The sequence below is a fragment of the Triticum urartu genome, chromosome 7A (assembly GCF_056163025.1).
Source record: "Triticum urartu cultivar PI428250 chromosome 7A, HENAU_Tu73, whole genome shotgun sequence".
Lineage (NCBI taxonomy): Eukaryota > Viridiplantae > Streptophyta > Magnoliopsida > Poales > Poaceae > Triticum > Triticum urartu.
The window spans coordinates 9,715,580-9,740,139 of NC_141879.1; the positions used below are offsets into that span (position 1 = coordinate 9,715,580).

The window sequence follows — 24,560 nt, forward strand, 5'->3', positions numbered from 1 at the left end:
ATATATCACATTACCTCTTTGTTTGCATGTGAATAATCTGGTCACATACTACACTAGGGGTAAAAGTGTCTTTTTACGTCAAACTTAACACCGTTACTAGCCAAATCTGACGGAAGTGTCACATAGGGAACAAAATAAAGTTTACGTGTCAAAAAAGGAAGAAAATCGTTTTTTGGGCCAAAAAGGGAAGAAGATTTTAAGAAAGGGCCAAATAAGGAATTCTCTCGGTTTTGGTGCGATGTCTGTTTGGTAATAGGCTCAGATATTTGGCACCCCTTCATCAATGGATAGGAGTAGCGGCATGTGTGTTGCCAAGATGATGGCTTGAGGCATACTGACTTATTATTTTGTAAGGTCTTTGTAGATAATTAATAAAATAACTGCATGCATCGCCCAAATGCACAGGCCAGGGGTATATCCTCCTTAAAAAAAAAGGCACCCCAAAAGGCTACAACGGAGATAATATTTTTTTCATGAGCGGTGTTGGTGATTCTCATGTTAGTTTCTTCTGTCAAAGCAAGAACAAGGCCATCTTCATAACCAGTAGAGTGCTAGGGCATCATATGTTTTCACAAGCTCAGGTGTCATACATAGTATGCTGGTTGGCATGAACTTTGAGTGTATAGAAGTCTTTCTCTGCAAAGGTATAAGAGAAAACAAAGTGCCATCTGTGCAAAAACGTGCATTGACTATTGCAGGAGAGTGAAGTCTGAAACAAACCCTGTCTTTGTACGACCCGTCTGAATCGAACCCTCAACTCCTAATCCCTGAAATCGACACCCCCACCTCTCAAATCCCGGTCGTCACAGCCCTTAAGCCCGTTTTAAGAGTGGGATCGGTGACATGGCACCGCTGGCGGCAGGGTTTGGTGATTAATGGGGTCGGGTTGGTGAAAATAATTGTTCTTTGCTTTATCCCAGTGTACCGCTGGTCCGCTGCTGTCGCTCATAGCCACTCATTCCACTGAGAGGGAGGATTCTGACCAGGTAAAATCCGCCGTTCAGGGCCGTGGCCGGCGGCAAGACCGGAGCTGTATAGCGCCGTCCGTCTCCGACGCTCTTCTCCGCCCGGAGCTGCCATGGTAGCCACACCCGTCTCCGGCGCGCTGGGGCCGTTGTCTCAGGCGTGCTCCGCTCGCTCGCCTCAGGCGCGCTCTGATCGCTCGCGTCAGGCGCGCTGCGCCACGCCTGGCCGTGGCCTTGGCTGATGGCGGCAAGACGGTGGCCGTCACAGCTAGTGCTGCCCACCTCCGGCGCACCCAACGGCAGGCCAAGGTTCTGGCTGACCCGCTCCCTGGGATATGGTGGATGGTGGAGCTGCAGCGCGTGCAGCCGGTGGCCGAGATTCCACTGGAGGTCGCGCAGTCGCACTAGAAGATGCGAACACAATGCAAACTAAACATGCAAATGTGAGTGATGATTCATTGCTTGATCTACCTCTGTACTAGTAGCTATCTACTGAACTTTGAAGTATATATTGTTCCTTTGATATACAGGAGTAATAGCAAAATATTGTTCTATTCCTTTGATATACAGTATCTCTTACATTAGAGTTGGCAAAAAAGAGAACTTGTCAAAGGAGAAGTTTGATACATTAAAATTTAAAATAAACTTAGGTGGTACTCTATTAGTAGTGAACTTTGATTCTAAGTAAGATTGAGATGATGTCTCTTTACTAAATCAACTCATGATGCTGATGTATAATTGCTCTCCCTCTTTATTTGTCAGCAACTAGAGCTCAAAAGGCTGCTATTGTGCTTCATTTGATAGCAAATGGAGCTAAAAAATTCTGCTACTGTGCTTTTTTTAACAGCAAGTTGAGCTAAAGAATTCTGTTATTGTGCTTCAGTTGACAGCAAGTGGAGCTAAAAAAATTCTGCTATTGTGCTTCATTTAACAGCAAGTAGAGCTAAAAAATCTGCTATTATGCTTCATTTAACAGCAAGTAGAGCTCAAAAAATTTCTGTTATGCTTTATGTAACAGCAAGAACATTTGCACTTTTTTTATAGCAAGAAGAGTTTTAAAATTCTATTATGCTATTGTGCTTCATTTAACAGCAAGTAGAGCTCAAAAATTCTGCTATTATGCTTCATTTAATAGCAAGTAGAGCTCAATAATTTTTCTATTATGCTTTATGTAACAGCAAGAACACTTGCACTTTTTTTATAGCAAGAAGAGTTCTAAAATTTAGCTATTAAACATAAACCACAAATAAGAGCAGAGGGAATGGATATTTTGACAGTAGCAGAAACACATATCCACTACAAAACCACAAGTCCACACATAACTAGTGATTCGAACTATTAATAGTAACTAGTACACACTGACAGTAGCATCCAAAAGGCAACTCCATGAGTAGTAGGTCATGCAGAGAGTGCTCTCATGTAGACAACTCCATCCACCATAAGCTTTAGTAATTCCCACTAGCTGTAAAGAAGGCCGTAAACCCAGTTTCTGAGCCTCTCCCTCTCCCAGTTCCTCCCACACTTCCTCTGCCATTGCCTCTCCCCACTCCTCTCCCTCTAACTGCAGTTGTGCTACCTCTAGGGACATCATTGTTAGTTGTTGATGAACTTCTAGGAGGTCTAAACCTGGATGTTGTAGCTTGAGAGCTTGGTGCAGCTTGAGATCTTGCTGCAGATTGAGACCTTGCTGGGCCTGAAGCTCTAGCTGCTGCAGCCTTGCTTGTAGATGCATCTGTCTGTGCTTCCTGCAAGGAAAACAGATCAGTCAAACAACAATTGCACTTTTTTGTAAAAGATCAACACAGCATGAAAATAAAATTACCTTTGTTTCCCTCACTTTTCTCCCTCTCTTCCCAAGATATGACTTTGTTTTTTGGTGTTATCTCCATTCTTTATACAGGAAGTTTTGTTGTGCCCCTGACCACCACAACTTCCACATGTGATCTGTATGCCATGCTTGCTCAGTTTCTTCCCCTTGGGTGCTTCCCCCTCTTCTCTCTTCCTATCATTGTTCTTTTTCCTGGCTCCTGGCATGGCAATGTAGCCAGGTGCTACTGGCCTAGGGTTTTGAGACATAGGCCAGCTTTCTTCTCCTTCAACTGGTTGCAGGCAATGCTCATAATTTTTTTTTGAAAGTATCAATGTAGTAGCACTTGTCAATGAAATCCTCTACTTTTCTTCCACTCTTATAGATAGCACAAATTGCATGACAACAAGGAAGGCCTGCAAGCTGAAAGTAACCACATGAGCAAGTCCATTTCTCAAGGTTAACAGTGTACCTCCTGCCTCTGCTATTCAAATGCTTCACCTCAAAACCATCCTTTCCATTCCAGAGCACCTCCAAGAACTGAGTTTCTTGATATTGGCCTTAATCTTCTTGAAGATGTTTGGGAAAATTATGCCATTCCACTTCTCACTCTTGGTTTTCTGCTCTTGAACTCTAACCATCATTTTTTTCCTAATCTTTTCTTGCTGTGAAATAATGGGGTAGAACCTAGCTTCTATGATATCTTTTGAAGTCTTTGGAGTTAGTTGAGAAAGCTTGGCCTTGTTGTAGTTGAAGTCTTCTCTGTTTGCAGACTTAGCAATTGCCCAAAACCTTTTCTGCAATTGATGATCTTTATGCTTCTTTCTCCAGTTAGCATAGATGTGCCTAGCACACATCCTATGCTCTGCCTTAGGCAGATAGTCTCTCATGCTGTTAATTAAGCCTTGTAGTATACATAACTATTCATTAGTAAAATAAAGTAGTAGGGCTAGGACTAGTACAATGAGACAAGACTAGGACCAATACAGTGACACAAGGACTAGGACTACTACAGTGAGTGACATAGTACATATTGAAAAAGGTTTAGTTGTGTAGACCGAGCGTCAAGTAGTACACGACTAAACCTTTTCGACATGTACCTAGCCATGACTACTTGACGCTCCGTCGACACAACTAAACCTTTTCAACAATTGAATAAGGCAGTAAATAAATTTAACCTTTTGCTTATCAGAAATAAAGACCCATCCAGCTCCTTGATCGTTAATGTCCAAGTCTTTGATTAAAAGACCAATGAACCAGGCCCAACTCTCATTTGTCTCCTTCTCCACAACAGCCCAAGCTACTGGATACATTTGGTTGTTTGCATCCCTAGCTATTGCAGCCAGTAGCTCACCTTGGCAGGCTCCCTTGAAGAAACAACCATCTAGCCCAATCACTTTCCTACACCCAACTTTAAACCCTTGCTTCATAGCATTGAAACATACGTAGAATTGTTGAAAAATATTTTCTTCCTTCTCTTTTGGATCCAAGCAAACAGCCATAGTACTCCCAGGGTTGCTCCTAAGAAGTTCCAACTGATAATCAAACACCTTGTTGTACTCACTTTTCATACCACTCATCAGCTGGTCAAGTACAAGTTTTTTTGCTGCCTTGCACTTTGAAACGGACACATCAGCAAACATGTCTTTCATCACTGTGGCTTTCATACTATCAATCTTCCACAAAGGATTTGCCAGGATGAAGTGCTCATACCTTTTGGCAATGACCTTAGCAGTAACCAGTTTGTTGTCTCTGTTTTGTGCACATTGGTGTTCATCTCCAAATGTGATGATTTGAAACCTAGAACACCTGTTGGTCCTAGCTGCATACAACATCCAGGGACAACCAGGCCAATCACATTTTGCTCTAACTCTGGCCTCCTCTGACTTTAAAAATGAAATGCTTCTTTTGGTAGCAAGCCCATATCTCTTCATAGCTCTAGTCAATTGTTTCTTGCTTTTAAAAACCATTCCAAGACTAAAATGAGGAATGTTAGAGTCTGGGTTAAACCTCACAAACTGGCTCTTCCTCCTAACCATGTTGCCATCCTCATCCTCATCATAGGAGTAGTCTTCATCTGATGACTCAAACTCCATGTCCTCCACAACTTCCTCCACATTTTCTACCAAATCAATGGGCACGGCCCCTGTTGCATCTGCATCAGCCCACATCTTGGAATCTCCCATCTTTTTCCTAAATTTTCTTGCATGTTTTCTCATCTCAACAACCTCTAATTCTTCCCCACTATCATCAGTATGTGGCACATACTCATAGTCCTCTGAGTCCTATGAATCTGAACCATTTTCTGCCACTTTAGCAACTGGACCAGATATGTCTTGGGCTGCTTGACATGGTTGACTTACATTAAGAACTTGAGAACTCTGAGTAGGATAATCAACTCTCACATTTTGCTTCAATGGACTGTTTATCACCTGAGAAATCGCACCACCTACATCAGGAACAAATATATGCTCAATAATTTCTCCTGCAGTACCAGTCTGTTCAGTGGCATTGACATTATCATTGACTTCAGCACTACAATCTTCAGCTGTGATAACTGCATCAGGTTCTTCTTCACTGCCAATGTTCATCAGTTCATCAAGCTCATCCTCAAAATCTGATCCACTGTCTATTTCTCCTTGTTCTTCTTCTTCACCATTGTACTCCACATATATTTCACCAACTCCCCCCTCTGTAATGTAGTCAGACATCTTCATGCAGCCACCATCATCATGTAAAAAAAGCAATCCATTTACCAAATCTCTGCCAGGCAACAGGAAATAGTATTTCATGCTCTCCTTCACTGTCATATGATCTCCTAAAAACCCTTTCAGCTCCTGCAAAGAGAGCTTGTCCCGCTCAATCTCTGACATTCCAGTTTCTCCCCCAACATAATCTAGACTTGGACCAATTCGTATGAAGTGACCCCCAAAGTGAAATCTAACATTCAAGATCTCTGCTGGGTCCATGATTTCAACAAGAAAACCCTACATTACAAGCAAAGCAACTAATGCATCAGTGTCGATTGTCGGCCGATTCAAACACCCAAAAACCCAAACTTGATCTCACTGTAGAACCCTAAACCTAGCCCACAAAGAGGGGGAAAAAAGCCAAACGCAATAGAAGGAAGAACATCACATACCTGATTCTACTCTGCTGGAGTGCTCGTCGGAGATGGCCGCGATCATCCGTCCTTCACCATGGCCGCCGCGGAGAAGTTGACGCGTCAGGCTGCAGGGAAGGGAGGCGAGGGGGGAACAGAGAGCGACGGGGAGGCGGAGCTTGGCCGGCTCAACCAGATTTGGCCCGCGCCGCGACCAGTGGACCCACACCCCAGGCTGACTCAGCAATCCCTGTTTGGGAATGGGCTTAAGGGCTGTGACGACCGGGATTTGAGAGGTGGGGGTGTCGATTTCAGGGATTAGGAGTTGGGGGTTCGATTCAGACGGGTCGTACAAAGACAGGGTTTGTTTCAGACTTCACTCATTGCAGGAAGGACCGAGAAAGTAAAATAAAAGCCTAAACTAGCAATCTGGTTTACAGGGGCACATTGTTTTTTGGGGGAACATTGTTAACTGTTAAGCCGTGTGGATTTGGGAAGGACCGAGAGGTGGTTGCTTAATTATCTTGCCGTCGTGTCCACCGGAGAATTGAGTCCGCTTGTTGTTGTGTCCAGATATCGTGAGATGGAGAGGCTCTGAGAGGATACCATTTAGTACCAGGTCCAGATTTGTAGGTGCACAAAAGGGTGATGGTGGAATTCTGACGCCCTAGGCATTGGAGGAATCGGCGAGGAAGCAGGTGGAGGAGATGTGATTGTCGGCAACGGGTGGAGCAGATGAGCGTGGTGTTCATCGAAAAATACGTTTGTGCAACATGTGGAACAGTCTCATTTGTCATACAAAGAATTAAACAAAAAATCATTACACTTTAATAACGGTATATTCTACTAGACGCTAATTAACAAAGAGTTTGAAAATTAATGATGAAAGGATGATCCAACTATGCATCTACAAAACCTTAAAAAAATGCATCTACAATATGTTGATCAAGGGCTGATCGGATTGGATCAAGCTATCCACAAACCTCTCTCCCTCGGGATTGCCACGGTACCAGTGGATGAGGAGAAGAGCAAACTCGCCGAAAGAGCGGGCAAAGCAGAAGGAGACGGCGCCGGTCAGAAGCACGACGAAGAGCTTGGCCGCGGTCGACAATGGCCGACAGGATTTCTCGTACACGAACATCCATGCCAGGATGACGCCGAGCCCGACGGTGAGGCAACCCACCAAGCATATGAACGCACGCCTACTGCACTCCACGGGCTCCGCCTCCACCGCCGTCGCGCCACCGTCTAGATTCAGCTGAACGTCGGCCATGTCCCGGTCTCTGTCCGACCGGCCCGTGTGATTTCGATGTCGGTGCTAACGCATGCTGTATATGTTGGCTGTTTGTACACGTTACTCCTCCTAGTCTTTAGGATCTGACAGTTAGACGACGGCTGCTTGCCTTATTCTTAGGGACTCTTGTGATGGCTGATCAACTTAACCCAATACGGCAATATTTACCCGGTGTTGCAATCAAACATGACATACTCACAATGTTTATCTCCGACAAGGAGAAGTACTGGCTTGGTATACCCCACGAGTTGAAGGAATCCCAAGAATCTACAGTGTGGGGTAATTGCTAATGTTTTAATTTTTTTTCTTCACAATGTACGTGTTTTAGTTCGTTTTCTTTAAAGTTGTGAAGTCAGCTGACCCACAGCCAACACATAGAATCGCCACTGCACGCATCCATGGCCGACGTCGTCGAGGATCATAACATGGTGGTGGCGTCGGAGCCTGCCCAGTGGTGCAGTCGCGTGTTCATCTACATGTTGTTCGCCGCACTCATCACCGTCTCCAAATTCTTGACGGACCACATTTTTTCATTTGTGTGTTATTTCTTAGATTCAGAGCCCCGCTTCGGTACAACACCCTCACCGGTGAAGTTGGCCCCTGCCTTCATCCTGGGGCTCCAGGCTTGGCTTCATATAGAGATGAAACAAAATTAAACTGGTGTGTGCTACAGTACATATTTAGCTGCAAATGAGACCGATGTTCTTAATAGTTTCCACCCCTCCTCAATTGAATGTAACTGGATTTTTTCGTGCCGGCCACCTTTCATTCAATTTGTAATTCGTGTATGTTCCACAAGACACTTTTTGTTTTGGTGTGCTGGGCACCTCCAGAATGTGATCAGGGCCGGCCCTGGAGTTTCGAGGGCCCCAGGGCGGACTCCAAGAGCGGGCCCAACGACTGCGGTGGAGAAAATAGGAATTCCATACTTTGATATGGAAACAACTCTTGTAAAGCCATAAACTACGATATAATTTTCTGTTATAAATAGTACTCCATCTTTTATTGTCTAGATACATCGGTATGTAGACAAATTTAAGACAATTAATTTGGGACGGAGACTATATTTGATAATAATAGGTTGTAATGCTTCAATAATATTGACATCTAACTGCTTTAGATTATCAGTAGTGTCACTCCAAAAAATAAATTTATTCATAACCTCCTTCTAAAATTTTGGTTAACTAATGTGCTCATTTTCTCTTTTTTCTTTTCTTGGAACTAGATAAATGTTTTTAAGCAACATGATTGTAAAACCAAAAAAGAGCACACCTCAACTTTGGAGTAAATTAGCAGCAATAATGTGTTCTCCAACAACAAATTGGATTTTTTGCCCCACTTTTCTTCTAACTTTGATCATTTGCCCCACCCCCCGAGAATGACGGGTGGGGCCGGGGCCACTTGCCATTGAGACAGGCATGGGGCAAATCATCAAACCTCAAGTAAAGTGGGAGAAAAGATCCAATCCCCCCTCCAACGAAACTGCAAGCGTTATAAAAACAAGAATACAATTCAATTATCAACCACCAGATTAAAATTGAGGGATAAAAGAATTCGTCAAGAAATACCTCTATCGTCCGTATGTTCCTCGCCCTAGGCGCAACCGGCAGCCATTGCAACGCTCCGGCCTGCGGCAGAGTTGCACGGGCCTGCTCCGTCCTCCGTGTGTGACGGGAAACAAAGCCATGGGCCCCGAGCGAGTGAAGATTGCTAGATTGATCCTGCAAAAAAGAAAAAGAAGAAGAAGATTGCTAGATTGGGTTTGAAGAATTGGAGAAGCAATCAAACTAACAGCCATGGGAAAGGTCCTTCCCTAAAAAAACAAAAAAAAACAGCCACGGCTCGGCGCAAACACGTGCACACACGTACAGCCGATCCGTATTCCGGAACGAATTAAGCTATGTGTTCGTTCATTGGGTTTCACTTTTTTAGGGCTAAGCCACACTTTATTCAAGTTTTGAGAGGTAAGTCGTTCATTAGGTTTCTAATCTACATATCACAGATGGGCCTCACAGGCCTTTCTGTTTTTCATTAATATTGGGCTTCTACGGCTGTACCCAAGCCTTTAGCAAGCATATATATGGCCTGGCTGCCTTGGCCCAGGGCCGGCCCTGAATGTGATCTTTGCCTATGTGTGTTTGAGTTTCCTTTTTCCACCACTATTTGTCTCCAACCCTACTGGAGCTTCTGATCATCGTATTCATGTTCTAAGGAGAAAGCGGGAACCACACCATGCTACTATGGCTGTTTGGGAGCTTCCTCGTGCCCGTTGATTAACGTTGCTGCTTGTCGCGACATTCCATGAATGCGCGTTTGACGAGAGTGACCTTATTGTGGCATTGTAGAAGTTGTTAAGGTCTTGCTTGACGGCGCAGCGGCCTAAAGTTTGGGTGTATTTAGGGGCCTTTGTTTTGCTTTGGATTCTCATTTGTGTGTTATTTTTTAGATTCAGAGTCCCGCTTCGGTACAACATCCTCACCAAACGTATAAAAGTCAATATGGATCTTTGGCAAATCATAGCCACGCTGTATGTGCCCATTAGCTATTCTTTTTACCTTTTTTTAACCTTCGAAAAAATAGGTGCGTCAAAGTGGGGTTCGAACTCCTGACCTCCTGGTGTACTTCCACATCATCTAACCAACTGGGAAAGCAAGGTGTTCGAACTCCCGACCTCCTAATATACTTCCACACCATCTAACCAACTGGAAAAGCAACTTTGTTGTGCCTAGTTAATTTATTTTTTGTTCTTCCTGTCCGTCTTCTATGTCTGGTATCTTCTGTTTTTTTTCTTTTTGTCTTTTCTTTTCCATTTGCTTGAATACACTAACAAATCAAATCATAATTTTATTAAAAATTCATGAATATTTTTCAAATTTATGAACTTTTTATTAAATTCGTGAGTTTTTTTCAAATTCATGAAATTTTATTCAAATTGATAAAAAAATCAAATATCGTTAAAAAATGCAAATTGATGAACTTGAAATGGTCCCAATTCATGAACTTTATGTTTTCCATTTGCTTAAATTCGTGAATCTTTTTAACAGAAATTTCAAATAAATGTTCGTGCCTATAAAAATAGCTCAAAATGTGAACATTTTTGGATCTCTCAACAATTTTTAAAATGGGAACACTTTTTGCAGCTCTGAAAAATTGACAACGCCATATTTTTTTCTGAATTTCGAACATTAATTAATAGAAATGAACAAAACTTGAAACCTGATCAAAATTTAGAAATTCTGAAATATTTATGTGTTTTTAGAACATTGATTAATAAATACATTTTTTGAAATTCTGAATATTTTTTTGAAAATTAAATATTTAAAAATTCTGAACATAATTTGTAATTTCTGAATTTTTTTAAAATTTATGAAAATAGAAACAATAAACATAATAATAAAGGAAAAAAGTCAAATGAGACGAAAAAGGCAAAAAATAAGAAGAAAGGGGAAATATGAGAGAAGATAAAAAGAGAAAAAAAAAGAAAAATAGAAAAACGCGGCTTGGCAATATCCTAGAAGGTTCCCAAAATCAAAAAATCTGATGTGAAGCTAAGGTTCCAAAATTGGAACGCTACTTTTTCCAACTATTTTTAATGAATTTGGTTTTAAAAATCTGCGATTTCAAATCCATGAATTTTTTAACAAAATCGATGACATTTTTTCAAATCAGCAAGCACTTGGAGCGGGCCAGTTCCGCCCAACGGGAGCCATGTCATGCCTAGTTGGGCCAAGGCCTAAGCATACTTTTTTTTCACTTTTTTTGTTTTTCTTCTCTTTTTTGTTAATTCAATTTTCTCCTTTATGAACTTTACTATTTTTTTTGAAACATGTTCAGAAATTTGAAATATTGTTTGGAATACCAAAATAATAGTTCTAAGTAACTTTTTTAATGATGATTTTAAATTTGTTTTTTCCTTTAAATATTATTAAATATTTTTTTATATAAAAAGCATTTATTGTTCTCAATTTTATCCCTTTATCATTGTCTCCAGGAGTTCCGGTGACAGAAATTATCTACCCAGAGTATCATCATTGTTGGATACCATTTATTGTCTACAACAACTCATGTTTTTGCAATAGACTTTCCATGTTGACATGAATGTTTAAAATACAATTTCCATTTCAGATTTAGTAAATAACTTATATAGCCAAAGCCAACATATTTGGAGCTATACAATATGATATGCTGAAACTGAAGGAAATGCGCAAATATGCCGCCACTAAGGCATAGAAGCTCGACCACATGATCTTCCCTTGAAGCATGAATTTTTTACTATATCCAGTTTGGAGGTGAGGAATTTTTTTTCTTATGGAAATGAAGGAATAAGAAAAGAAGCTAATACGAAAATGGTCACTTATGCATGTATTGATGCCTCTCTTTCTTAGTAAATATAGAAGATCAATTTTTTTTTTGGTTCTTGATTCTGTGAGGCTCTCTTATCATCTATCTAAAGTAAATTGCTTAATCACTCTAGACACAGGTCGGAATAGGTATCACACTACTAGAAACATGAAATTTGCCGTCCACCTGTTCTTTGCCGTCCGCTTGCGGACGGCAAAGAGGGTCTTTGCCATCTGCTTCCGAAAAGCAGACGGCAAAGAAGAGGCAGACGGCAAATTACCAGATTGCCATCAGCCACTTCTTTGCCGTCCGCTATCGGACGGCAAAGGCCCAAAAAGGCAGACGGCAAAGAGCTTAGCTGGACCCCACTGGACGTGGGTCAAATGGACGTGTTGGATGCCGTCCGATTTATCTTTGCCGTCCGCCGTATGGATCTTGCGGACGGCAAAGAGAAAGCACACCTCATCAGATCGCACGGGCAGCCAACCCATGGACGGCGCGCAGCTCACCCCACCACGTTCTTTCTCTTGGCCCACCACTCTCTCTCTCCTTTATCCTGCCCCACCCCCACTCACTCTCGTATCTCTCACTCTCTCTCTCTCCTGTCTCTCTATATGACGAACAGAGGACGTTGGCCGCTCGATCTGGCACTGGAGGGAACCACGAGCTCGTGCTCAATCGAGCTCCTCCGGCCGCGCATCCGAGCTCGCCGCCACCGGCGGCCCCGACACCGTCACCCGTCGCCTCAGGCCCCATCACCCGCGGCCACGGCGCCACGGCGCCCTCCGGACCCCTCGCCGACCCTGTCTTTGCCGGAACCGTTTGCCGTCCGCGGCGGACGGCAAAGGTCTTCGCGGTCCGCCATCCGTGCCTTTGCCGTCCGCTATGGAGGACGGCAAAGTAGCTGATTCCTGTAGTGTCAGGTGAACAAACAATAAAAAAACATTTTCAGTGTTGTAAAGACATTGTATACCACGATGAGAAGCGATGAAATAATTTCATTTCTAATCTAGAGAGAAAATCTGTGTATATATTTCATTTAATATTCTTTTATCTGATTTAAACTGTTTAATTGTGTTAAGATCTGAATATTAAACCTATGTGGTCATTAGATGAGATGGAAAAAATATGCTATCATTTTTGGAGTTCTTGATTTCCTTAGACCCAGTAAATGAAATATAATCTCAAACAATGAATCACATATTTTATAGTATATGTCAAGTTGAAATACTAGCTTACCAAACTAGCCTGTGTGAATGGGCGGATTGGCGACTAGTATTTACTAATTGTAAACACCAGACAAGGCTCCATGTTAATCCTAGATAAACAATATTAGTATCTATAGAATTGTTTAATATACGTCTAGGATTAAAAGAAATCTAGATGTTTTACATAGCAGCCCTGTGAAGTCACTGTACAAAAGCATGTCCATGTGTGTGTGTGTGGGGGGGGGGGGGGGGGGGGGGTTGCTCCTGGATGAACAGTATCGCAAAGAAGTGGCAAAATGTTTTCAAACAATTCTGATTTTTTTCCCTCAATGTTCGTGCTAGTGTCGCAAGCATGCTTGGCAAATTTCTTGCGAAACGGAGCAGTGGTATTCTGTCTATGAAAAAATAAATTTGGGTTGACATTTTAGGGTAACATTTGGTGTCCAATTTGTTTGTTTTTCTTTGCACAAGACAAAATGTTTAACCTTTTTGCCTAAAACTTTGCAGATAGCATTTGATCGTGACTATGAATACATAAAAAAAATTCTTGGGATTCTTTTGACATTTCAAAAACAAATTTTCTCGCACAGGAGCACGTGCTCCCGGGAGCAAATTGGATTTCTGGTCCTTATGCAGTTTCCAAAACAGACACATTACCGCTTGCCACCAAAGAAAAGAAAGAAAAAAGGAACCCATACCCAGCAAGTTTCCATGGATGGATTGGATTGGCCTAATGTATACTTAGCAAGGAGATTTATTAGCGATCCATACATAGGGCATCTGCATGTGTATGTGTATAGGATTTGGTCATAGTACAAGATGCATGCGTACAAGTGATAAAAGCACAAAAAAATAGAGTTGATTTGGACTACACCCTCAAGAAAAGATTTAATATGAACAATAAAAAAGCCAAGAGTTCTGGGATACACCCTCAAGAAAAAGAGTTAATTTTAACTCTCTTTAGGATATAATACAGTGCATGATGTTGACGATTATTTCCTTTTGTCTCCCTCGATCGCCAACTTCTTCTCGCTTTGATGTGGTGAGGTTCCTCCAATGTTCGTGAATGTAGCCAAAAAGAAAAAAAATATCAACATTGAAGTTATGCATATTTCTTTCACCTACTTCAATGCTTCTATTTCTATGGGTATTTGCTTCATGATTTATCCCAGAAAAAAGCTTCACTGTATTTCCCCACTTTATGAGGTACCAACTAAGATTCATGATTTAAGGCAGAACACAATTCAAGAAAAAGGTAATGCAAAGTATGTCAAATGAACTTTTGAACTACGACATTTCCAAACTAGATATTTTTAACTCTAATTACGACCTATGTAATTCAAAATATATTTTCTAACTTCGATAACGACCTATAAAAACCACTTTGTATTGATTCATTCAAATGACATACATAAACCACATTGTATTCATAACTTGTATTGCATTATAATATTTTAGTTAAATTTACTATTTCTTAGGGATTGAGCAAATGTTATTTCTAAGCCTATCAAGTTGCAGGATATAAAAGGAGAATAAATGGTAGTGTGCAATTTTAGGTATACAAATGTGTGACATTCATTTGCACATCTCGAAGACTGAAGTCCCCTTAATTTTACTTGTAACAATTTCTTCGTTCAATAAAGAATTGACACTTCTAATACTTTACTGACAAATAATAATTTCTATATTGACTATATAATGTATACTCACAAATATTTATAATACCTCATGCCCATGGATAAAGACTGGCGAATCAAACTATTTTGAAGTGGCGGAACTATATTATTTAATTACAGACCCACAAAAACTGAATCCCTATTATTTCAAATTGATAAACGTAACTAAGAAGAAATTTATAGTTGCCAATAATGTGCCCTTTAACAAAAATATTAATCAATTTTTAACTTTCTATTTTTAAATCATGTACTTCCTAAGTTGTAATAAAGTCGTGGCAATTAATTTGGATTGGAGGGAGTATCATTTTTGCCAATAATTTTCACAACTTAGATTGTTTTTGGTAATTTTTGGGTTTACTACCATGAATTAGGGATTATTTTCTCATTTTGTATTGGACATACATCAAATTTATACATTGCGACTAATTATAGTTGTGTGTTGATTCGAAGGCTAAAGAATGTGACCGTGATTCTCAAAAGAACACTTATAAGTTGAAATTGTGAACACTATTACGCCATTTATTCTTTTTCCATAGTGTATTAATAACCATGTTTTTGGACTCAAGTTCGCTAGCCTCTGCAGGTGCACGGATTGACGACTAGTACCTCAAATCAGACAGATGAAACATCCACGGACACATCTGTACGCGTGTCCGTGGACAGCGGTAGTGGAGCCGATCATCCATCCGTATGGATCACATAAGTATAAAATCCGAACAACGGGATGGCCAGACGTGGGCCAGGCTGACATAAAGAAAAAAACACATGCGTTGTGAGGACCTATGGTCCAAATGACAGTGGGTCTAGTGGGACTATCCTTACTCCCCCAAAGCTCCTCCAGGTTTGAGGCTGATTTAGCGAATTTTGGTGCTTTGAACTGGTCCGCGGACGTTTGGTTCATCCCGTTCGATGCAAGTGTGATGACCACGCGGTCCGGACATTTAGGGGCAGACATAAACCTTGGATGCACTGGTTCGTCGTTTATTCCACTATGTGAAATTCTTCTAAGCTAGCATGTTCAACGCAGCTGCATTGAAAAAGCTATCTTTGATATGCATGCAGATTGAGAGGTGACGGTACAATGTCCACAAGGCAGCTGAAGAAACACAAATTAGATATGGTCACCGTTTAAAAATGCAGCTAGTTTAGCTCCCTCGCTTAGTAAATACTACTTCATCCTGGTTTATTGATCACATCGTATTTTGTGCCAAATTTTGATTATAGATCTAACTAACAAATATTAATGCATGTTACAAAAAATAATTTCATTGAAAACTATGTTTAAATACGAATCCAACAATATAATTTTTTGATGACATACATTAATATTTTTTAGTTAAATCTTTGATCAAATTTTAACACAAAATACAAAGGGATCAATTAAAACAGGACCAAGGTAGTAGTACGAGTAACAATGGTAATGGAACGCAGTGTAGCTGAGCACAGTAGCACATCGGGCGCATGCGTTCCATGACCAGTGACCACTATACCGATTAGCAGAAGTACTGTAGCCGGCAGGCGGCAGCGACATGTGTAGAAGTATAGCACGCCCGGGGCCACCACATGCAAACGTGGTTGTGCCCACATGCACTGTGCGCGATGCGACGTCATAACTAAGATATTCTTTTTTAGCGAGAATATATACTCAAAGCTGTTGAATGTGAATTCAATCGAACACCTGATCACAACTTGTCAAATGTTAACTATATTCAATGTAATTTATAAGGTCCTAATGTGGGCATTAACCAATCATGGTCCTATTTTTAATTTCATCACCTCCTGTTAAGAAGTAACTACGTGCTAATTTGGATCTTGTGAGATGAGCTGCATTTTTAAACAAGACTAGGTCCCCCTAAAAAAAGACTAGATCAGATCTATGACATACGTGAGCTAGATCACAACCATCGTAAGAAATTATGAGAGTGTAGAGTTCACCAACCTAATATTATATTTTAATCTATATACTTACTATTAAAGTAAGGTGATATTCTTGGTTTCGTCCTGCTTAAATAATTTTATATATTTACTAAAATATCAGCTAGGTGATACTAATTCGGGAAACCACCATCGAATGATTTTTCGTCCGCTTCGATCGTGTGTATGTGCGTTGTTGGGCCTTCTGGCCCGCCAACCAAACGACCGGGCTATTTAGAAGCGAAAAATAAAGTGCACAAAGGGGAATCGAACTCATTACCTCCTCTTAGGCGCTCAACTGCAATAACCAACAGATCCAACCATTTGTGATAATTAACACTCCCACCTAACCTTTGTAAACATAGTCAGACCGGTTAATATACCTACCAGATCAGGAATCAACAAGTCGGCAGTGACACAGGGTCGAGCTAGAGGCAAATATATATCTGGAAGACTGGGAGGAATTTAACTCCCAGGAATTATGGGCTCCTATGAAGGAAATCGATAGGATTGTGTGAGGATTGTTGCATGGGTAAAAGGGAAAGTTGCATCGATCAATTATTAGTTCCTGGAATAGAGAAGGAAATGAACTCCTTGTATTACGGGGCTGCGATGCGAGGAGAAGGAGACTAAATACTTGTCAGAATCGGGAAGGATATTAACTCCATACAATGAAGACGTTTGCACCATCTTCTAAGTGCATAATTAAAGGAGAGGCTGCATAATCCAATGGCATAAATCCCACTAGACTGATATTGTGGGCTGCCTTGCATAATGGTGCATAATTAAAAGTAAGGCGTTGCACCAACGGAAGCTTCAATAATTAAAATAAAATATATGAAGCACTCTTGAGCATAAGAAAAAGTGTCGATGACCATATTTAACGTGCTCATCAACCAACCAGACATATTTTTTTTAAAGCATAGTAACAAACCATAGGAGTGCAAGGAATTTTTGTCCATTGCAACACATGGGCGTGTGACGAACCGAGACGAGGAAGTAGCAAAAAAGGTAAAAGCATGAGATGTGTAACAACGGCTCCCGTTGCAACGCACGGGCATTTGTGCTAGTTACTCATACGTGAGACAAACAACTAATGGTCCGATCATTGGATACGTCCGGTCTTAATCTACTGTACTTTCCTTTTTCTTTTAAAAATAATGAAAATGCCAGCCTTTGCATCAATTGATGCACACAATCATAATTTATTATAAAAGACCTGAACGAGTACATGAGAGATAAAAAAAAAGGTCCACTTGCCAAAAGCATCACAAGATTATATGATGCACGTTTGTATCACAAATACTATTACTATGCTGCCTCCCAAATCGGCTGAACAAAGCCCATACGACCATCTCAATTTAGTGCACCCAAAGTCCAAAATAACCCGCGCTTTCACAGACAGAAGTGATGACCACCTACAAATATAATGCATAGACTAATGCATAACCTGCAAGAAATTAGAAACTCTTTGATTATCAAAAAAATATCATTGCGACAAGTTCAAATAGAACATACTTGTCTACTAATGCCACTTTCCAACCATATTTGAAATACTAGTAGGAGGCAAGGTTAACAGCCATGAATGCCACTCGCTAAACCAGGTGAGCAAATAAAGGAACAAATGGTGATAGTTTCTTCACCATCACATAAGAAACATTTTTTAAATGCTATTCCAGCGTTTTTTGACCATTTTGCACTATTTAGCAGCACTATTTGCCACGAGGCTTGTCCTAGTATTCTATCTACGCCACTACTGGTCCACCTTGTTTTAACCTATTTGAGAAAAAAAACCACCAACCCTCAAGTAACCAACGAGAAGAAAGAACCAGAAAGGGATCGATTCTATGGCGCTCGTCTCCTCCCTTTGTCCCTCCTACAAGAAAAGGCGGCTAGGGTTTCTGCCTCCCGTCGGCGGCGCCGCCGATCTCCCACGTCTCCTGTGGCCTTAGGGCCATGGGTGCGCGGTGGATCCCGGCCCTTGCCGGCGGGAGGGCTCCGTTTTCAGGTGCTTCTTCAAGTTTTGTTAGGTTTTGTGTCCTGCTCAAGAAGACGAGACGGCGGCGGCTTCTTGAATATGGAATAAGGTTCTCCCCGCTTAGCCCCCGTCTCAATGGTGTGTCTAGCATCGTCGGAGGGCGTGCGAAGGTGTGTCTCTGGCGGATCTCGCAAGATTTGGTCGCTGGTTGTTTTTGGTGGATCCACTCGGATCCGGTCTTTATTCGTCTTTGTTCATGTGTTTCAGGTTGGATCCTTCCGATCTAAAATTTTCTTCATCGGCGACGGTTGCTGTTCTGGGGCGTTGGTCCTATTGTACCTTAGCACGACGACTTCCCGACTGTCTACTACAATAAGTTGTGCCCGGCTCCGGCGAGGGAGGGGCGATGACGGCGGCGCGCCTTCGGCTCGCTTCAGTGCTTGTAGTCGTCGCTAGGTGGTCTATGAATCTGGATGCAATTTTTATTATTTCTGGTGTTCGTTGTACTGCCATGATTGAAGATGAATAGATAGACAGTTTCCCGTAAAAAAAGTAACCAACGAGAAATAACAATGAACACGCGTTTTATCCCCCTTTCATGGTAGATATGACACTGGGTCCACACATCATGACCTAATTTAGAGGAACAAAAATGGACACGTGCGCATTGAATAGTATTGTCTTCTTCTCCCAAACTCTTTCCGCTCTCTATAGAAAAATGCTAGCTAGCGCAGGAGCTACAATGCACCTCAAACTTTGAAAAATGGTCCTTGTGATTTTCCGGAGATTTTTTTTTTGAAAAATGATAAACATTTTTCAATATTAAACTTTAGGAAATTTGAAATTTCATAAATTTACACTTCAACAATGTCAGACCTATAAAATTTAAATGAGTCTAACATATGATGACCGTTATGTTTTTTGGGATATCAGCGAACATCTCCTCCTTCTCTCTTACATACGTCCATTAATCTCACCTCTCTCATTAGATAGATGCTTAGATTTCATACTATATTAAAAAAACTGTTGATGTCAGCCTAGATTTCATCCTATATTAAAAAACTAAAATATTGTGTAGCTCAAACCGTCGGTCCAATTCAAAATCCATTTCCACCATTAAATCTATCGTGAAGAGATCTTCAAAAGTAGATCATGTGTTGATCTGTTCCAATGACTTTTTTCGTTCAAAATATCATGACTGGGCTACATAAGTTACCATGCATGCAGTATGTAAGTTATCATGGTGTTTACAATAAAGTTACGAGGAGCATAGAAAATGGTTCCCTCACCCTTCTCCCCACACACACTAGAGAAAAAAAAATCTAATGGCATCCTAGATTATCCCCATTTCAAATATTTAAAACATTTTTAGCTTAAACCGCCAGTCTGATTCAAAATTTCGTTTTCGCCATCAAGTCTATCGTGATGAGACATTCAAAAGTAGATCATATGTTGGTATATTTTGATGATTTTTTTTGTCAAAAGTAACCAGACCCTATGCTACATAAGTTACCATGCTTTTTACACCTAAGTTATCAGGTTATGTTTCAACTACCTTTTTCAAAGTCAAAATTACATGGTGTTGTACATAACTTATCATGTCTACGATGCCTAAATTACCAAGTTATTTACGCAGAAGCTAGGTATGTTTGAACAACTCCCCCTACCCCGGGTCAAACTTACTGCGTTTTTTTGTACGTAAGTTATTAGGTCTGCCATGCGTAAATTATCATATTATTTACACATAAGTTACTGTGATATGTTTCAACAACATTTTTCCCCTGGTCAAAGTTATCACGGTGTTTGTGTAGGTTAGTTATCATGTCTGCGATGTGTAAAGTACCATATTATTTACACACAAGTTAGCAGGGGTATGTTTCAATAAAAAGTCCTGGAGCCAGAAGTTACCACGGTGTTTGTAAATAAGCTATTAGGTCTATGTTGCATAAAATTACCATGCTATTTACCGGGGTTAATAGCATGGTTCTGGTAATGCATGTGCATGCTTTTCATGGCCCATGCACACAAGACACAACTAGCACGTTTCCTTCAGGGATGTGCAAAGCACTTAAACAGCCTCCAGAGTGTAATGTATTTATGCACTAGTAAGAAGAGACAATATGATCAAATACTGCTACTTTCTTCGAACTTGACAAAGAAGAGTAGTTGGTAAATGGATGAAGGTCTTAAGGTTATAGTCTTTAGTTCAACTACTACCTTCATCATGGTTTATTGGTCCCCATTATATTTTGTGCCAAATTTTGACCATAAATTTAACTAACAAAATGCCCATGCATATTATAAAAAAATTATATCATTAGAAACTATGTTCAAATATGAGTCCAACGGTATAATTTTTGTTGATATGCATTAACAATTTGCTCTTTAAATATTTGATCAAAATTTAACACAAATTACAAAATGGACCAATAAATCAGGACGGAGGTAGTACTGGCTTGGACATGAGTTTTTGGCCTACAAAACTAAATAGTGTACTCTGGGCCCACCATCACGTCCACTTGCCCATGTTCGCCATGCAAATTGCGACCGCCTGGGCTCACATCGCCTATGAAATCTTTACCGTGCGATGGAAAGAAATCACATCCCGATCGCCATTAAAAGCGTCGATCCCACGAAAATCGCGGTCCAATTAAGACCGTGCAAGGGAAAGAAATATGGTTGACACCCACCTTCACACGTGTGATCTCCGTTAAAAGCTCAATCCCGTGAAAATGGCGATCCAGTTATAGCACCAACTGTCCATGCGATTACTCCTACAGATCACAGTCACGCGATCGCGATCAAACGGCTCCGGGCCATTCGGATCTGTAACAACAAAAAAACAGTAGTTCGCCACATAACTTTCTCAAAATCTAAAACACGTCTGAACATTGGCTCTCTCTAAGAAAACGCAGGGCACCTCAAACTCTGTAAAACGATCTGAGGGTTGTTCTCGTGATTTTCCTTTTTGAGAAACGCCATAGATTATGAAAATGGAACTTTCAAAAAACAGCTTTAGGGAAAAATTTGAAGTTTCATAAATTTAAGCTTCAACAAATGTGAACCTCCAAAATTTAAATCTTTGATGAACTTGAATGAGATTGAGGGGCTAGAGCAGATCTTGTTTCATGGGATAAGGCCAACAGAGTGGTCACTACATGTCACATGGTATGTGAGCCCGCCCAGCATTTTGTCTCATCACTTGCTGTCGGAGCGCGGCCATGGATCCCAGCGTCTCTTCTCTTCTGTATATTTACGTGACGCCATCGTCCTCTCCTTCCTACCCACCACCCATCACGCGCACCACGAGTCCAAAATCTAGACGCACGCATGGGGCACGAGATGGTGGCGTCCAACGGCAACGGCGCCGGCGGCGGCCGGAGGACGGCGACCAAGCCGCACGCCGTGGTGATCGCGTACCCGTACCAGGGCCACGTCATCCCCGCGGCGCACCTCGCGCTGCGCCTCGCCGCGCGCGGCTTCGCCGTCACCTTCGTCAACACGGAGTCCGTGCACGAGCAGACCGCGCGCGCCCTCGGCGTCGACCGCCACCGCTACGACATCTTCGCCGGCGCGCGCGCCTCCTCGGGCCACAAGGAGGAGCCGCTCGACGTGCGGTACGAGCTGCTCAGCGACGGCTTCCCGCTCGGCTTCGACCGCTCGCTCAATCACGACCAGTTCAAGGAGGGCGAGCTGCACGTGCTCGCCGCGCACGTCGAGGACCTGCTCCGCCGCGTCGTCGTCGACCCGGCCTCCACCTGCCTCGTCGCCGACACCTTCTTCGTCTGGCCGGCGACTCTCGCCCGGAAGCTCGGCGTGCCCTACGTGTCCTTCTGGACCGAGCCGGCCCTCATCTTCAACCTCTACTACCACATGGACCTGCTCGCCGAGCACGGCCACTTCAACTCCGCCAAGGGCCCGCCGCGGAAGGACACCATCACGTACGTCCCCGGCGTGCCGGCGATCGAGCCGCACGAGCTCATGTCCTACCTGCAGGACACGGACGCCACCAGCGTCGTGCACCGCATCATCTTCAAGGCCTTCGACGAGGCCCGGCGCGCCGACTACGTGCTCTGCAACACCGTCGAGGAGCTGGAGCCGTCCACCGTCGCCGCGCTGCGCGCCGAGAAGCCCTTCTACGCCGTCGGCCCCATCGGCTTCCCCCGCGGCGGCGGCGCCGGCGGCGGCGGCGTCGCCACCTCCATGTGGGCCGAGTCCGACTGCTCCCAGTGGCTAGACGCGCAGCCACCGGGCTCCGTGCTCTACATCTCCTTCGGCAGCTACGCGCACGTCACCCGGCAGGAGCTGCACGACATCGCGGCCGGGGTGCTCGCCAGCGGCGCCAGGTTCCTCTGGGCGATGCGGCCGGACATCGTCAGCTCCGACGACCCGGACCCGCTGCCCGGGGGCTTCGCGGCCGCCTCCGCCGGCCGCGGCCTCGTCGTGCCCTGGTGCTGCCAGGTGGAGGTGCTCGCCCACGCCGCGCTCGCCGGCTTCCTCACGCACTGCGGCTGGAACTCCGTCCTCGAGAGCGTGTGGGCCGGCGTGCCCATGCTCTGCTTCCCGCTGCTCACCGACCAGTTCACCAACCGCCGGCTCGTCGTGCGCGAGTGGCGCGTCGGCGTGCCCATCGGCGACCGCGGCAAGGTGTTCCCCGACGAGGTGAGCGCCAGGATCCAGGGCGTCATATCCGGTCAAGAGGGCCAGCAGCTCCGCCAGGCGCTCAGGAAGGTGACGGCCAAGCTCAAGGCCGCCGCGGCGCCCGGCGGGTCGTCGCAGAGGAGCTTCGACGACTTCGTCGACGAGCTCACCCACCGCTGCGGCGGCGGCGGCCAACGTACATTGATGACCTAAAACCCGATCCGATCGGCGGCCTAGCTGCATCTCAATCATTCAATGCACTGTATCCTATCCTAGGGAGTAAGTATTACTAATGATCTTGCGTGTTATGGAGATATTGCTCTTTTTACCATAGAAGATGTCCTCCACTATATACCTGCTATAAACGACATTTCAAGTAAATTGCCATCGTCGTTGTCGAGTACAAGTTTCATTGTTCATGGTTGGTGGGGTGTACCATATGCATTTCCATGAGAGTTTCAATAATGTCACTAGCGACTTAACGAGCGAATGAAAACAAAAGGGAAAAGATGTGGGCACAATCACACCAAAACAAGTGAGCAATGCCATTGTACGTACTCGATTTTACAAAAAACTTTACGCTCCGGTTCAATTTTGATGACGGTTGACTAAAAGAAGAGGAGCTTCGATGAATTTGTCGACGAGCAGAACTGCCGTTGCGGCGGACGTAAGTTGAGCTAAGCATGCATTTCAATCATTCAATGTATCCTAGGGAGTTAGTAATGCATGTTCTTGGTCTTAGATTCTTCCTTATTGATATCCATTGCACATAGTAAGCATTGTATGTTTAGTTGTACATCCAAAATTTTGAGCTAAATTTCCACTATACCGACCTATATGGTAGCAGAAAAACAAAATATCCAAGTAAATTATCATCGTCGTTGCAAGTACAAGTATATAGAGCCTTGTTTCATTGTCATGTGGTTTGTAGATTGTACCATATGCATCTTCCAGAAAAGTTTTAATATGGTAATGGCGAGCAAATGAAAATATGTGGGCACACACAACCGGAGAGACTTGCCTGCTCCCCGCGCGTGTGCCCATCCGTGCTCCCGCGTACGTGGCTTGATTTGATTTGAACAAAATAAGACCTGGCCCCACCTTCTTAAAATCCGGGAGGGAGATCATTAGATTAGAAAGGAAAAAAAAGACAGCCGTAATGATGAAGTGGGAGCACGGATGGGAGCATGGAAAGGAAGCAGACAAGCTGGATCCCACACAACCAGACCAAAACAAAAATGGGATAAAAGCAAGTGGGGTGAACCTTGCTATGGGCGAAGAACAAAAAGAAGCTGACAAAACCCCACCATCGAATGGAAAAGAAAAATGCTAGCATTACTAGGACGAATGATTGGATTCTTGGGGGTAAGCACGCATGAGGTTGTCTGCGAAAATTGTGATTTCCTTTGCATTGAACCTCTGTTGCAAACTGGAGAGCTAATGCTCCAGCTTGCAAGGGAGAAGAGAGGTAGCATTAGCAGTGGCTAAAATGAGAATGTTTTGTTGCTTTTTTGGCGTCTTTAAATTGAATGTGTTGTCACCTGGCTCGATCTGGCCGTGGCGGTGGTTGTTCGTTGGTTTACAAACTGGAGAGCTAATGCTCCAAAATATTGAATGTGTTGGCACGCATGAG

General features: G+C 43.0%; 1 protein-coding gene and 1 pseudogene across 1 annotated transcript; one reads left to right on the top strand and one right to left on the bottom strand.

Annotated features, from left to right (window-relative positions):
• Nucleotides 1-4,351: 4,351 nt before the first annotated feature.
• LOC147956856 (uncharacterized) lies at nt 4,352-5,741 on the bottom strand (annotated as a pseudogene).
• Nucleotides 5,742-21,516: 15,775 nt separating this feature from the next.
• Nucleotides 21,517-23,324, top strand: LOC147956857 (UDP-glycosyltransferase 86A1-like). Its single transcript, XM_087537814.1, has one exon. The coding sequence runs from the start codon at nt 21,617-21,619 to the stop codon at nt 23,138-23,140; it is 1,524 nt and encodes a 507-aa protein (XP_087393940.1). The 5' UTR covers nt 21,517-21,616; the 3' UTR covers nt 23,141-23,324.
• Nucleotides 23,325-24,560: the final 1,236 nt, after the last annotated feature.